Genomic DNA, 17135 nt, shown 5'->3' on the forward strand with positions numbered 1-17135 from the left:
ATTGGAGACTGGGACTCAGAATACAGAGTGGTTGGGCTGGTGTATTGTGACAACAGCAAGTCATAGGCAGGAAGTAGAGAGTGAAAAGCTGTTAAGGGATGAGGTGGGAGAAGCCACCTGAGGCCAGATGAGGCAGAACCTTTCAATTCTAGGCCCAAAACCTTGGGACTTTTCCTAAAAGCAGTGGGGAGCCATGGGAGGGATTTGAGCTGGGTAGTGACATAGTTAACTGCATTTTAAATAGATGCTCGGATGACTGTGCTGAAAACAGAAGGGAAGGAAACGAGACCGAAGATGCTAAATTGGCAGGAACGATGGTTGTCTTAGCCAGGGAAGGTGGCAGAGGAGATGGTGAGAAGGGAGTGGATTCCAGAGATATGTAGGAGGTAAAATGAAGCATTTATTTGGCCCTGTGCAAAATGCATTACAATGATTATCTTGTTTAACCAGAGCAACAACCTTATAAGTATCATTTTAAACATCTTACATGTCCAAAGTCGTACAGAATATTAGAGCTGGGATTTAAATTCAAGCAACTGAATGTCAAGACCCATGCTCTTCCCCACCCCGCCATCCCTGTAAGACAATAACTGAGGCCGAAAGCGGTTTGGCTCCGTGGATAGAGCGTCGGCCTGGGGACTGGAAGGTCCCAGGTTCGATTCCGGTCAAGGGCATGTACCTGGGTTGCGGGCACATCCCCAGTGGGGAGTGTGCAGGAGGCAGCTGATCGATGTTTCTCTCTCATCGATGTTTCCAACTCTCTGTCTCTCTCCCTTCCTCTCTGTAAAAAATCAATAAAATATATTTTTAAAAAAAGACAATAACTGAGAAGTAGCCATTACATATTTGTGTGAATTTGAGTGTGTGTGTGTGTGTGTGTGTGTGTGTTTAAAAAATAGGTATACATTCAGACGATTCAAAATTCAAAAGGTACAAAAGGATATACAATGAAAAATTTCCCTTCCCTCTGGAGGCAACCAGCATTATCAGATATATTTTATACATGTGTAGGATTCTGTATTTCTAAGTTAGTGGCTAAGAGTAACAGATGCTGGGGCCAGGCTTCCTGGGTTCAAATCCTAGTTTTACCATTTACCAGCTGTGTGACCATAGGAAAATTCTTTCACCTCTCTGCACTTTATTCACCTGTAAAATGAACATAGTAGTAGCACCTGCCTCATAGGGTTGCTGTGAAGCTCTCAGAACAGTGCTTGCCGAAACCGGTTTGGCTCAGTGGATAGAGCGTCGGCCTGTGGACTGAAAGGTCCCAGGTTCGATTCTGGTCAAGGGCATGTACCTGGGTTGCGGGCATCTCCCCAGTAGGGGGTGTGCAGGAGGCAGCTGATCAATGTTTCTAACTCTCTATCTCTCTCCTTTCCTCTCTGTAAAAAATCAATAAAATATATTTTAAAAAAAAGAACAGTGCTTGACACAGAATAGACATAATTTAAAATGTTATTCTCTTTTTTAAAAAAATATTTATTTCAGAGAGGAAGAGAGAGGAGGAGAGCGATAGAAACTTCAATAATGAGAATCATTGATCAGCTGCCTCCTGCACTCCCTACACTGCAACCTTGGCATGTGCCCTGACCAGGAATCGAACCATGACCTCCTGTTTCCTAGGTCGATGTTCAACCACTGAGCAACACCGGCCAGGCAGTTATTCTCTTTATAATTATGATATAATCCTTCCCTTCTCTTTGTATACAATCCCCACATAGTTTGGCATGTCGCATGCCTCAACTAAATTTCTCGGCGACCATCCCATATCTCCACATTGGGGTTTTGTTTTATTATTATTATTATTATTATTATTATTATTATTATTTCCTTACTGAAGATATTTTCCATTGATTTTTAGAGAGTGGAAGAGAGAGGGAAAGACAGAGAGAAATATTGATGTGAGAGAAACGCATCGATTGGTTGCCTTCTGCACACGCCCCAACCAGGACCGGGCTAGGGAGGAGCCTGCAACCAAGGTACATGCCCTTGACTAGAATCGAACCTAGGACCCTTCAGTCCGCAGGCCAACACTCTATCCACCGAGCCACACCAGCTAAGGCTCCATATTATTGTTTTTTATTGATGTGTGTGTGTGTGTGAGAGAGAAACACTGATTTGTTGTTCCACTCATTTATGCCTTCATTGGTTAATTCTTGTATGTGCCCTGACCAGGAATGGAACCAGCAATCTTGGCATAGGGACGATGCTCTAACCAGTGATCGGCAAACTAATTAGTCAACCGAGCCAAATATCAACAGTACGATTGAAATTTCTTTTGAGAGCCAAATTTTTTTAACTTAAACTATATAGGTAGGTACATTGTTATTAACTTAATTAGGGTACTCCTAAGGCTAAGGAAGAGCCACACTCAAGGGGTCAAAGAGCCGCATGTGGCTCACAAGCCGCAGTTTGCCGACCCCGGCTCTAACCAACTGAGCTACCCAGCCAGGGCCCATATCTCTATATTGTTAATGATAGTTGTATAGTAGTTGCAGTTGTATCAGAGTTTACTTGAATGGGCTACAAGTAATGAGCACTTTGGGAGTGTCCACTCTTATTATAAACAGTGCTGCAGTATATCATCTTATACATACATCTTTTAGCACATATACAAATCTATCTGTGTAAATTCCTATAAGTATAAATGCTGAGCCAAACAGTATAAGGATTTGTTAGTTTGCTAGATTTTGCCAAATCACCCTCCTCTACAGAGGTTATGCCAACTTAACTTCCACTATCAACTTATGAGAATGTCTGTTTCTGGGCAACCTGCCAATATTGAGCATTATTGAACTTGTTTATACTCACCACCCTCAAAGATGAAAAACAGTATGTTAGTAGTTTTTATAGGTATTTCTTTTGTATGAGTGAGGTTGAGCATCTTAAATTCCAACTGTATTTGTCCATTGGGTGTTGTTGCATGGCAATCACCATTGCCTTTGGTGGGCCTAGTGTTAGTAGCATGAAGGAGGGGTAATCCAATTAAGGGTGGGCTGGGGAATAAAAAGGACGTAAAGTGTAGAATTAGAGTAGGCAAGAATTTAACTTAAGAGGAAGAGAGAAATAGGGAAGATGGCTAGGAGGGGTTTTAAGATGTGCTTAAAATGCAGATGAGAAGAAACCCTCAAGACTTTGAACTATGGCCGAAACCTGTTTGGCTCAGTGGATAGAGCGTCGGCCTGCGGACTGAAGGGTCCCAGGTTCGATTCCGGTCAAGGGCATGTACATGGGTTGCGGGCACATCCCCAGTAGGAGATGTGCAGGAGGCAGCTGATTGATGTTTCTCTCTCATCGATGTTTCTAACTCTCTATCTCTCTCCCTTCCTCTCTGTAAAAAATCAATAAAATATATTTTAAAAAAAAAGACTTTGAACTATGTTTAAATTTCAGGGACTTTGGGCACTGCCAATTACTAGCTGGGCAACCTTGTGCAAGTCACTTAACCTCTCTGGGGGCTCATTCTCCTCGTCTGTATAAATGGAGCTAATAGTCCCTACCACATACATAGGGCTGTTGTAAGGATTAAATGAGTGAACACATTTAACAAACTCAATAAAGGGCCTGGTAAAATGTGATACTGCAGGACCTAACGGTCCTCCTCTCCCCAGACCTCTACCTGTGTTTTCAGACATAGATCTTCCTTGAGCATTCACAGGGTTCCAGCCTCGGGCTGGAATGGCCGCCAGCTACTTCAGCTTGGCTGATATGCGCAAGCGCAGGTGGCCAATGAGGTGGGGGCACAAGGGGAGGAGCTGTGGTTGTCTGGGCTGTTCTGACGATTGCGCGTACCCCCTCCCCCGCTGCACCCGCCCTTGCTAACAGGCTCCTCCCGCCCCCTGCATTGCTGAAGCTGCTGCTGGCCGACATGGACGTGGTGAATCAGGTACGTGTTCCAGCACCGCGGACAGAGCCCGCTGCAGCCGGGCCTCCCCAGCCTGGGTTGCAGAGAATCCACCGACTTTGAGAGGTGGTGACCAGGTCCTAGCAGCAGACACCCAGCCCCCGATGCTGGGGCTGGGGTCTGCAGCAGACGAGGCGAGGAAGAGGGAGGTGGAGAAAAGGAGTGCGCTCTTTGCCGCAGCGAGGGCTGTCCTCACTGCCGCAGCGGGGAGGGGGGGGGGCACAACTAGGTTTCTTGCAGGAGGAAAACGGAGTCTTGGGGTTAGGGTACAACAAGGGGGAGGGGAGGGGAGAGTAGAAGGAAGATGGGGGTGCTGCGGATGAGCCAGGAAATAGAGCGACAGAAGGCGTGAGGGCGGGGGATGAGGGGAGGGCTGACAGCTGCCCCTCCCAAACAGAGACGTTACCCCGGTAGAGAACCACTCCTTCCCCCAGACCAGACCAAGGAGGTTTTGCCTGTCCAAAAACCCTAGTCTCCCACCCCTGCACCGCCCCCCCCCGCAGGATATATCCAGTGAAGCCATGTCCCAGCCCTCCCCCATCTTAATCAGCCTAGACCCTTTGCCATCTCACTCTTCTTCAACACATTAGAACCTCGCCCCTCTCTAACCAGTACCAACCCCTCCCCATCCTTATCACCTCAGACCCCCCATTACCACCATCTGACTCACGTTTACCGCAGCAGACCCCTCCCCCACCCTAGCCAACCTGACTCTCTCTCTGTTATGACTCACCTTCACCACTCAGGACCCCCTCCCCCACTCTAACGAACCCCAACTCTTTCCTCACTCACTCCACCCTATCCCTTTCTCCATCTGACTCACTTTTACCATTTCAGACCTTCTCCCCTTCACTAACTCATCCTGACTTTACCCCATCTTCCTCACCCAACCCCCTCAGCCATCTATCTCCCCATATCCCCAGGGTCTTCTCTCAAAGAAGGTGTGCCCACACTTTCCCTGAAGTGCCACTTTCTCCTTCTCACCCCCTCTCCAAACGAATGTCCTCAATCCCTCTTGGAGGTCATATGCCCTATCCCCAGGGGTCATCGCCTGGTGGCACCCCTCACCTCCCTCTCCATCCCCAACAACCCCATCCCCTCCCCACCATTTCTCTCCTCAGCTGGTGGCTGGGGGCCAGTTCCAGGTGGTCAAGGAGCCCCTTGGCTTTGTGAAAGTGCTGCAATGGGTGAGTGTCGTCTGGGCCATGGGGAGAGAGAGGGAGGCAGATAGTGGGATCTGGAAGAGCAGGGGTGCAGTTGGGGTGGAAAACAACAAATGGATGGTTGGATTGAGGGTAGAAGGGGATAGTGGTATTGTAGTCCAGGGTAAAGTCCCTGGGGCTTGGAGCCAGAGAATGGATGGGCTGTGAAGTGATGTCACATAAGGCCAAGGGTACCCCCGTTGTGAAGTGGAAGATTGTGACGTCTTATCTCCTCTCCTGAGGTGAGAGAGAGGCAGGGGAGGTGGAGCTTGAAGCTGGTTGCTGTGGGAGAGATGCAAAGCCAGGAGAAAACCTGAGACAGTGAAAAAGATAGAGAATGAGGGACAGGGAATGATGGAGATAAAGAGTGAAATACTGAGAAAAAAAGAGATACAGAGGTAGAGAGAGAAGAGACAAACAGAAAGAGCCAAAGAAAAGAGAGACAGAGAAAGATGCACAGAGAACAGAGATGCAAGGAGAAATAGACACAGAAGAGAGGTGGAGACTGAAAATGGGTGGGGGAGAGAAAGACAGAGAAAAAGAGACACTCAGAGAAAGGAGAAAAAGACAGGCTGATACATAGAGAAAGAGGCACAAGGGAGACAGAGAGAACACTATACAGAGACTGAGTGAAAGACAGCAGGGAGATATAGACAGACAGACTGCGAAACAGAAAGACATATAGAGAAACATACATTCACACACGGGGGGGGGAGACAGAGACAGAGATACTGGAGAGGCAGAGAAACAGAGATACAAAAAGACATCTGAGAAAGACAAAAACACATAAAGAGAGAGATACCGAGAGAAATAGAGACGGAGAGAAATAGAGACGAAGAGAACACAGACAGACGGAAATGCAGAGAGAAACACAGAAACAGAGAGACTGAGACAGAAGAGAGAGAGGAGGGGGTCAGATCATTGAGAGGTACAGACAGAGACATTAGGAGAAAGACAGGAAGAGACAGCCACACCCCTCTAATCAGCTTGTCCTTGGGTCTGATGAGCTCTGATTAGGGGGTGGGGGTGGGGACCAGTCCATCTGCTGTTGCCTGTGCTGGGCCCTGATCTGTCCAGAGGAGGGCACCCCCATCCCAGGTGCACACCATGGCAATCCCATCCTTGCTGCCCAAGGTCTTTGCCATCTTCGCCTTTGCCACATGCGGCAGTTACAGTGGAGAGCTCCAGCTGAGCGTGGATTGTGCCAACAAGACCCACAGTCAACTCAACATCGAGGTTGAATTCGAGTACCCCTTCAGGTGTGCCCCCACCCTAGCCCACCCCTGGGACCCCAACAGACCTGGGAGAGGACGGGGGTGGGGTGGGACCTACCAACACCTCCTCCCCAGTGGCTCCTGCCCAGTCCTTACCTCAGGACACTGTACCTGGTCAGGTCACTACACATGCACTGAGCACCTACCTTGTGCCAGGCACCGCTCTAGGCCTCTATGACATGTGGTGAGCAAGACAGGCATAGGCTTCTCTGCCTGTGGAGTAGCCTCCTCTCTGTCCCACTGCTTCACTAATAAACTGTCACTTAAAAAACAAAAGACGGGCATAGGCTGTTGCCCTCTGATTCTGCTCTAGTGAAAGGGAGGAGCAGGAGACGGGCAATAAAAAAGGTTCTAAAGCAAAAGTATATATAGCCTTCACACAGTATGCACACAACTAATGTTAGCTGATATTAATTCCAACTCATTCATTTCATACACATGTTTCTGAGAATCTGATATATGCCAGGTACTGATCAAAGTGCTGGGGACATAACAGTGAACAAAACAGACCTAGCTCCCTACCCTCATGGAGCCAACAGTATAACAAATTAATTAATAAAGAGAATAATTGCAGATTGGGAGAAATTCAAGGAAAGGATCCTCATGCAGGGTTTTAGGATAGAGAATAATGAGGGGGTGCTGTTTAGCTCCAGGGAATGATTTAACTCCCTCCATTAAACAATTCTGATATTTACTGAGCTCAAGGAAATGTTTACCTCCCGACTGGCAGGGAGATAGAGACCCACAGACACAATTTCAATAGAGGCTTCAGAGGCTCCTCCACTACTTGGACAAATCATGTAACTGCTCTGGATCTCAATTTCCTCATCTACAAAATGGGATAATAATCACAGGATTATGATGAATATTCAATGAATTAATACTTATAAAGTGTTTAGCAAAGTGCCAGGCACACAATAAGCACTCCATATTTGCTAGCATAAGGAAAATAAGTTCAAGGAAGTCAGGAAAAAGGTCATTAATTGAGTTGTAAATTGGAGGGGGATGAGCACTTAAATGGAGGCTCAGGAGATCACCCATGGTGAGAAGGCAGAGTGAAGACAGGAAAGCCCAGCACAGGCTCTGAGCAATGGTGGAAAAAAGGAGGTGCCAGGGAGGTGTGATCTGAGAGGATGGGGGGCAACCAAGGATCCAACAGTTCACAGAAGCCAAGGAAGAAAGTTTGGGAAAGGAGGGGGAGTTGGCAGCATGGGATAGTGCTGAGAGCAGGCCCTTTGCAAAGTCAGAAGACCACAAAAATCTGAAGTCACTCCCCCAACACCCCCCATGCCTAGGACCTCGGGTCCTGAGGATCTGCCCTTTACCCACAAGTCTCCCAGGAAAAATTCTGTGCCATGGGCCCCCTGACCAACTCACCACCATCCCAATACCTCCCCAAGGGCCTTTCATCCCCCCTTGGACATCCCCACTCCCAACCCAGCATACTAGAAACCCAGCAACCCAAACCCAGATTTAACTCCTAGTTCCCAACATCTAGCAGCTGCACAATCTTGAGCAAGTGACTTAACCTTGCTGAACCTCTGTTTGTTCATCTGTAAAATGGGTATAATAATGCCTGCTTTAGAGAACTGCAGGAGGAGGATCATTAGATGAGGCATTTATGCAAAATAGTAGGGAATCAATAAGTGTAAACCTTGGGACCTTTACTACACAAGAGCCCTGACACAACCAGCTCAGTCTCAGGAACCTGCATCCCAATCTGAAGTGCGAGCTCTGTGACCTCACCACCACACACATTTCTCCCTATGACCCCCTCCTCCATCACACCACAAGAAAGGCCTTAGCCTCATACCCTCCCAATCAGCCCCTCCCTCCCTCAAATACACACATCATGTTCCAGAATCCCTTCTCCCCTCCTGTCAGTCTGTCTCTTCCTATTTTGTAGTCTCTGAAGAAATGTAATGCATACATTTCTTTCTCTTGGGGACCTGAAGTAGGATGGAGAGAAGAATCAATATGATAGAGGGGGGAAATAAATGGTTCAGATCACAACTCTGCTATTCCCTCGCCAGCTGTGTGACTTTAGTTAAGTTAATGTACTACACTGAGCCTCTGTATATTTCATCAAATAGACAATGATAGAGTGCATACTACGGTATGTAACTGTTTCAGGCCCTAGAGACACAGCAGTGAAAAAAACAAAGGGAAAACCCCAGCCTTTCTGTAATTACAGAAAAAAAACAAAACAAAACAAGGAAAATGGTATGTCAGTTGGGGTATCACTGCTACAGTGAAAAAATGGAGCAAAGAAGGGAGCTAAGGAGTGCTGGGAGGGAAGAGTTGAATTCAATTTTAAATAGTAAGATGAGGGAAGGCCTCACTGAGAAGGGAACAACTGAGCAAAGCTTGAAGGAGATGAAGGGAGTAAGACATAAAGATATCTAGAAGAGCATTCCAGTGCAAAGACCCTGGAATGGGAGGGTGCCTTGAATGTTCTATGAGTAACCAAGTGGCCAAGGTGTCTCTTAAAATGAGAGATGAATAAAGCTTATTTCATGGGATGCTATGAGCAACCAATGAAATGTGACTGGTATACAGTAGGTGCTCTGTGAATGGTTATTTCCTCCTCTTCCGGGGACCTTGTCAATCGCCGGGACTCATGACTGGGCAGGGAGGAGAGGATTCTTACAGTCTGGGCCACACCTGCCTACCTTTCTATGCAGGCTGCACCAAGTTTACTTTGATGCACCTGACTGCAGAGGGGGCACCTCCAAAGTCTTCCTACTTGGGGACTACTCCTCATCAGCGGAATTCTTTGTCACCGTGGCTGTGTTTGCCTTCCTCTACTCAATGGGGGCTCTGGCCACCTACATCTTTATGCAGAACAAGTACCGAGAAAACAACAAAGGACCAGTGCTGGTGAGCCCCCACATCCACTTGTATGCAGGATCCAGGGTAACCAGTCATGTTCACGGGTCACACCAAATCCCAGACAGGCCCACATGCAAGCAGCCATCATAACAGCCACACATGCGACTGCTGCTGGTGCTGAACACTAAATCATAGTGACAGAGACACACTCACAGCCCACACAGAATCCCAGACAGGCCTACACCTGAAACCTGCTACCTCTCACACAACCACACAGTCTAGATCAAAGGAAGGAGCACACAGAGGTTCACTGTGACAGTCGTGGTTGTCATGCCACACAGACACACTGATTCCTACACAGCTGTACTCATATACCCTCATCCCAGACACATAATGACACATAGTCCCACATTCAGGCGAAAGTGGAAAGACACAGTACTTTTCACAGATTCGACAACCATCCCCCAGAATTCCCCCACACCCACACACACATATCAACAATCACACTCTCACATCCTCTGTGTCACCCACAAGCCCAAGCTAGGAGGGCCACCTTCAAGCGAGTGCTGGGGAAAGGGTAGAGGAGAGACAGACCTCTTCTGAGGGACTCCCCTCTCCCAAGAAAACCTGTGATCTGAGGTGGTCCCACAACCCAGTATGAAGCAGCCCACTCACAAGTGTCATCTTCCTCTCCCCTGCCCATCCTAGGACTTCCTGGCCACGGCAGTGTTTGCCTTCATGTGGCTGGTATGCTCATCGGCATGGGCCAAGGGGCTGTCGGACGTGAAGATGGCCACAGACCCAGAGACCATTATCAAGGGGATACCTAGCTGCCACCAGAAGGAGAATACATGCAAGGAGATAAGAGACCCTGTGACCTCTGGCCTCAACACCTCTGTGGTGAGCCCTGGGAAGCTGGCCAAGCTGGCTGGGGAGGGAGGCTAGGTCACTTATAGTCTGGCATGGGATGTGGTGGAGAGAGAGAATAAGAGAGTTCAGATATCCAGAGAAGGCATACCAACAACAGAGCCTTGAAGGATTAGATAGCAATTGTAACTACTGTGACACCACAAACTGTCCTCAAGAGGGGAACATGAGATCTTCTGTACAATTAAGTTTGGGAGACCTGGATCTCAGCCCCAGCCTCATCATGTAAAATCTCCAGCAACTCAGTACCCTCTGGAACCTTTTTTCTTTTTTAAAAAATATATTTGTATTGATTTCAGAGAGGAAGGCAGAGGGAGAGAGAGAGATAGAAACATCAATGATGAGAGAGAATCATTGATTAGCTGCCTCCTACACGTCCCTCACTAGGGGTTGAGCCCGGCAACCTGAGCATGTGCCCTGACGAGGAATCCAACCATGACCTCCTGGTCCATAGGTTCATGCTCAACCACTGAGTCATACTGGCTGGGCAACATGTATTTGTTTTAATATAAAAGTATGCTTATATACTTTATAGATGTGTAGTTATACATATATTTGTGTATACATATATATGCGCACTTACCCATCTATTAGTGGTACATTTATATATTTAATCAAAGTTTATGCTTAGCCCTATCTGGTTTGGCTCAGTGGATAGAGCATTGGCCTGCGGACTGAAGGGTTCCCAGTTCGATTCCAGTCAAGGGCACATGCTTGGGTTGTGGGCTCAATCCCCAGTGGGGGGCGTGCAGGAGGCAGCCAATCAATGATTCTCTCTCATCATTGATGTTTCTATCTCCCTCTCTGAAATCAATAAAAATATATTTTAAAAAATAAAGAAAAAAAAAGTTTATGCTTAATATTTTACTATATCACAAATTTAGATTTTACTATAGTTTATACAAATACTAGAGGCCCAATGCACGAAATTCATACAAGTGTAGGCCTTCCTTCCCCCAGCTGCCAGCACCTGGCTTCCCTCTGGCACTCTGACCGGGCTTCCGTCACAGCCCAGGCTTCCACCAGAAGGTCTTCAGGTCCAATTAGCATATTACGCTTTTATTATTATAGATAAATGTGCATGTGTAACAGGTAAATGTGCAAATATATAAACAAATGTATGCAATATTACTAGATCCCAACATCCCAGGAATCTGAATTCTTTTTTAAATATGTTTTTATTGATTGCAGATAGGGAGAGGGAGAGGGAGAGAAACATCAATGAGAGAGAATCATTAATCAGTTGCCTCCTGCACACCCTGTACTGGGGACTGAGCCCACAACCCGGGCATGTGCCCTGACTGGGAATTGAACCATGACCTCCTGGTTCGTAGGTCGATGCCCAACCACTGAGCCACGCTGGCCGGGCCCAGGAATCTGAATTCTAACACGCCCTACTTCCCCACCCCCCAAAGTGGTTTTTCTGCACATTGACGTTCATGAGCTGGGACTCGGTGGTCTGGGTTTCTGAAACCACCACCCTTCAGAAGCCCGAGGATCCATGCCTGAAGCGCACTGCCTCGAAGTTACCTGGGGCCGCCAAGGCAACGGGAGTGGGACGACAACCTGGCTTTATCTCTCCGCAGGTGTTCGGCTTCCTGAACCTGGTGCTCTGGTTCGGCAACCTGTGGTTTGTGTTCAAGGAGACAGGCTGGTCCGCCCCGTTCCTACGCGCACCTCCTGGTGCCCCTGAGAAGCAACCAGCGCCTGGGGACGCCTACGGCGAGGCGGGCTATGGGCAGGGCCCTGGCGGGTACGGGCCCCAGGATTCCTACGGGCCTCAGGGCGGCTACCAGCCCGATTACGGGCAGCCCGCTGCGGGCACCGTTGGTGGCTATGGGCCTCAGGGCGACTACGGGCAGCAAGGCTATGGCCCTCAGGGTGCGCCCACCTCCTTCTCCAATCAGATGTAGTCTGGTGAGTGACGGGCGGGCGGTGCGGCCAAAGAGGGTACCTGCAATGAGATGGGCGGGTCACTGAACCAATAAGAGTCCATAGTAAATATTACGTGAACGCAGGCCAGACCAGTGAGGGTGGGAGTTTGAAGGAACCAATACAGAGGCACAGCTAGCTACCGGTACAAGAGCGAAAACCTATCCAATGAATGGAAAGGAGGAGAGTGAGGCTTGAAGATGGGAAGAATTAAGAGCCAATGGGAGAGGTAGAAGTGCAGCTTCGAGGGAAGGAAGGGGACAGAGAAACAGGCAGAGCAACCAATGAAAGGAGGGAATAGCAGAGGGATTAGCGTGGTGGAGAATTAGGGGAGCATCGGAGCCTTTCAGAGAAAAGGAAATGGTCTTAGAAATGATTGGTAAGTCAATATATTATGATAAGGCCAATAGATGGTGTGAGTAGACTGGCTTGAATCATGACGGTCAAACAAGCTCACCAATCCGGGAGGAGGTGATTCCTCTGCCACCTCTCCCCAACTCTTCAGGTGGGGGAGGAGGTTTGGAATTTCAAAAAAGGAAAAAAGGGATGGAATGGGGTCATTGGAAAGGCTTGCCCTACCTGAAAAAGAAAAGTGAGATTTTCCTCATACATGGGGGGGGGGGGGGGGAAGGGGAGAAGAGGCAGAGTGGATGTCATGAGAGGGGTAAGGCAGGGAGGTGGCAACACGTGGATGGAGGTAGCTTTTGGCACTTGACCAGAATGGAAAGGGCAGGGAGCAGTTTCTTACGCATCTCACATCTAATTTGTCAAAAAAAAAAAAAAATCCTGTTGGCTCTACCTTCAAAATATAATCTACAATCTTCCCACTACTCACTGTCATCTCCCCCAGACATCTTACATTTCCACCCCCATTCCCATTCTGTTCTATTCACAGCATTGAGAGAGACCCCATTAAATCTTAAGTTAAGCCCTAGCTGGTTTCACTCAGTGGATAGAGCATCAGCCTGTAGACTGAAGGGTCCCAGGTTCGATTCTGGTCAAGGGCACACGCCCTAGTTACAGGCTTGATCCCCGGTGGGGGGCGTGCAGGAGGCAGCCAATCAATGATTCTCTCTCATCATAGAGATATTTCTATCTCTCTCTCCCTCTCCCTTCCTCTCTGAAATCAATAAAAATACTTTTTAAAAAGTCAGGCCACCTTCCTCCTGTGCTCAGAGCTCTGCCAGGGTTCCAATCTCACTCGGATTGAAAGCCAAAGGCTTCACAGGGCCCTACACAAGCCCCTCCCCTCATTTCTCTGACCTCTCACCTCTTACCCTCACACACACACACACACACACACACACACACACACACACACACACACACTGTTCACACTGTTCCAGCCAGAGTGGTCACCTCGATGTTCCAGGCACAATCCAACTTCAGGGCCTTACCTTGGTACTTGCTTTCCTATTGGAGTTTTACAACCACACACACTGATAACCTCACCTTGCCAGGTCCTTACAAGTCCCATTTCTTACCTCTCTCATAGTACCCTGTGCTTTTCTTTACCACAGTTTGTAATTATTAGTTTATATATATTTTATTAATTTGAGAGAGAAGGAAAGAGAGAGAGAGAGAGAGAGAGAGAGAGAGAGAGAGAGAGAGAGAGGTCAATTTGTTGTTCCACTCATTTATGCATTCATTGGTTGATTCTTGTATATGCCCTGACCTGGGATCAAACCTGAAACCTTGGCATATCAGGATGACATTCTAACTAACTGAGCTCCCCAGCCAGGGCTTAGTTTATACATTTATTGGCTGTCTCTTCCACTAGACTATGGAATGTAACCAAGACATATTCTTGCTGTGCACATACCACTTACAGCACTACTAATGTTAAGAAACATTTATTGAGAAAATAGCAACAACATAGCATGTCTTTTTATTCTTCTCTGCTCAGAATCTTCCCATGACTTACACCTCATCCAGAGTTAAAGCTGATGTCCTCACAACCTAGTCCTATGAGACCCCATTACCTACCTCCCTGACATCACCTCCCACCACTCTCCCTTGCTCATTCCACTCAAGCCCCATTGACTTCCTTGCTGTACCTCAAAAACACTAAATGTGGCCCCACCCAAGGACCTTTGCACTCCCTGTACCCCCTGCTTGGAATGCTCTCTCACCCCCTAGTTATCTGCATGGTTCATTCCTTCACCTCCTTAATTTCTTATTCCAATGTTACTTCTCTGACTATCCTACTTACTACAGCAACCTTCCTTCCCTTACTGGCACTCCTAACCCCTCAGCCTGGTCTACTTTTTGTTCTTCTATTTCACTTATTATCACTTTATGTTATACTAGATAACTTTATTTTATTTTTAAATATATTTTTATTGATTTCAAAGAGGAAGGGAGAGGGAGCGAGAGCTAGAAACATCAATGATGAGAGAGAATCATTGATCAGCTGCCTCCTGCACACCCCCTACTGGGGATCAAGCCCGCAACCCAGGCATGTGCCCTTGACTGGAATCAAACACAGGACCCTTCAGAACATAGGCTGACACCCTATCCACTGAGCCAAACCAGCTAGGGCTATGCTAGATAACTTTATACATTACTAGAGGCCCGGTACATGAAATTTGTACACTGGGGGGAGGTGTCCCTCAGCCCAGCCTACGCCCTATCACAGTCCCAGAGCCCTCGGGGGATCTCCAACTGATGGCCTAGGCCCCACAGGAGCAGGCCTAAGCCGGCAGTCAGACATCCTTAGCACTGCCACAAAGGCCGGAGAGGCTCTCGCCACCGCCACTGCACTCGCCAGCTATGAACCTGGCTTCTGGCTGAGTGGCTCCCCCTGTGGGAGTGCACTGACAACCAGGGGGCAGTTCCTGCATTGAGCATCTGCCCCTTGGTGGGCAGTGCACATCATAGCTACTGGTCATTCCGCCATTTGGTCTATTTGCATATTAGCCTTTTATTATATAGGATGATTATTGTTTGAAGTCTGTCTCCCCTGCTACAATGTAAGCTCCACAAAGATGAGAATCTTGGTTTGGCTCAATACAGATTATAACCAATATAGATTATAACAGTTCCCATTAATGAACATCTTTGGATTAGGGGAATGAGGACCTTAATTTCTTTGGTACCTTACCTAGTGGGGCAAGATATGCCTTCCCAGTAGGGGTAGCTGCGATGAATGAAAGGGGTAGGACTCTGAATGAAAGAAAAAGGAAGAAAAGGCATGTCAGACAGAGGGTAAAGCCAGGGCGAAGGCATACCAGCCCAGCCCCTCCTAAAGGGCTCCACCTGTGTCTGGACCCCTTCTCCTTTCTGTGTCTTTTGTCTCTACAGGTCAGTGCAGCCCAGGAGGACCCCATGGGTGGGCAAGAGCTCAGGAGAAGGCCTGCCCTCCCTGCTCACCCCTACACCCCAGGTCTCCACCCCTCAAGCCAGGAGACCCTTAACTGTCTATATATATATATATATATATATATATATATATATATATATATGAAACATATAGATATCTATTTGTCTGTCTGAGCTCCGCCCCCACTCTGCTCCCCTTATACATTAGGGCCCCCAATCTTTAATGGGCCCCTCTCTTATCCTTAGCCCTTTCCCTGCATCTCTTGGCCCCTCTCTGTTCCCTGGCCCTGTGCCCTGAGGTTGAGGATGATTCTGAAAGAGGGACAGGGAAGAGACAGACCTTGGCTGTGTGGGTAGGGTGGGCTTGACTTCAGAGTCTCTCCCTTCTCTCCCTCCCCTCCTCCCAACTCTGGCCTTGACTTCTCCAGCAATGTTTGAACAACGGCCATTACAGAAAATTCAACCCTGTTTTGGGAGGGAAGGCAGATATTGGAGGACTTGGGATTCAAGGTGGTCTTGGAGAGGGGCTCTGGTATGGAGGGGACTATAAGCAGGGAGGTTGGGTTCCAGACATACTAGAAGTAGAGTCCAAAGGAGAGGGGTGCCCTAGAGCATTCTAGAAAGGAGTTTGGAAGGAGGCTGAGGGTGAGTTTCTAGAAAGATCATAGCTTTGAGTGAAGCAGTGGGTGGACCCCCTGCATGGTCAGGGCTTGTAGTAAGACTTGGTTCTATGGAAGGGGTGTGACTTGGGGGGCTGGGGACAGGGTTTGGAAGAACGCTGAGAGTTCTAGAGGGGGTGTGGCTTGAACCAGGCAGTGGGTGAAGCTCCAAAGTGGGTGGGTCTTGGATTGGGACAGAGTCTACAGAAGGAGTGTGGCTTGGAACATTCAGGAGACTGAGTTTGACTCTAAAGCGAGAAGGCTGAAAGGGTGATTCAGTAATGGGCCACCCTTGGGGTGAGGGCGTGGTCAGGGTTCTAGATAGGGTGGGGCTTAGAATGGGGCATGCTTGGTGGTTTCAGAGGGGAGAGCCTGCCCCACCACCCCACAATGGAACAGTAAAGAATATATGTTTTAAAGTTGGGCAGGTTGGCAGTGGCTAGGGCCTAAGGGATGTGTTTTGTTAGGGGTGGGGGGCAATATTCCTCACTAAGGCTAGGCCTGAGGGGGCCTAGGGAGAGCTGAGAGGTATGGCTTGAAGGGTTAGGGGTGGAATCCGGAGAGAAGCACCCATACATACCCTTCCTTGCCCACCCCCATGACAGCACAGTTAGGTAATCAGAGGACAGAGCTAATGGGCCTGTGGGGCCAGCCCACCCCTCTCCCCCTTTCTCCTGCCTCCTCCCTCCTTCCACACCCCACCCATCCTGGGATGGTTAGAGATCTGGTCTGGAGCCCCTATCCTACACCTTCTGCTGTGTCTGTGATGTCAGTAGTGCCTGTGACTGTGTGTTGCCATTTTGTCTGGCTGTGGCCCTTCTCCCTCCCCTTAAGACCCCCACCCTTGCCCTTGCCCTTCGGTATTGTTTGAAGACTCCCTCCCAGAGGAAGAACAAATACGATTCATTATCCTTCCCTAAATAAACTCCTCAACCACCTAGTACTCCTGGCTCAGATTTCTCAGTGTGTCTTTTTATAAAACATGTTTTGATTTTAGAGAGAGGAAGGGAGAGGGGGAGACAGAAACATTGATGAGAGAGAAACCTTGATCAGCTGTCCCCTGCATGCTCCCCACTGGGGACTG

At 48.2% G+C, this 17135-nt stretch overlaps 1 protein-coding gene across 1 annotated transcript; it reads left to right on the forward strand.

Moving 5' to 3' along the window:
- Window positions 1-3849: 3849 nt before the first annotated feature.
- On the forward strand, window positions 3850-15505 carry SYP (synaptophysin). Its single transcript, XM_081115060.1, has 7 exons — window positions 3850-3886; window positions 5026-5091; window positions 6241-6365; window positions 9065-9260; window positions 9921-10112; window positions 11726-12056; window positions 15375-15505. Exons 1-6 carry the CDS (start codon window positions 3869-3871, stop codon window positions 12050-12052), a joined length of 924 nt encoding a protein of 307 aa, XP_080971186.1. The 5' UTR covers window positions 3850-3868; the 3' UTR covers window positions 12053-12056; window positions 15375-15505.
- Window positions 15506-17135: the final 1630 nt, after the last annotated feature.

The sequence above is a fragment of the Myotis nattereri genome, assembly GCF_964212035.1.
Source record: "Myotis nattereri genome assembly, chromosome: X".
Lineage (NCBI taxonomy): Eukaryota > Metazoa > Chordata > Mammalia > Chiroptera > Vespertilionidae > Myotis > Myotis nattereri.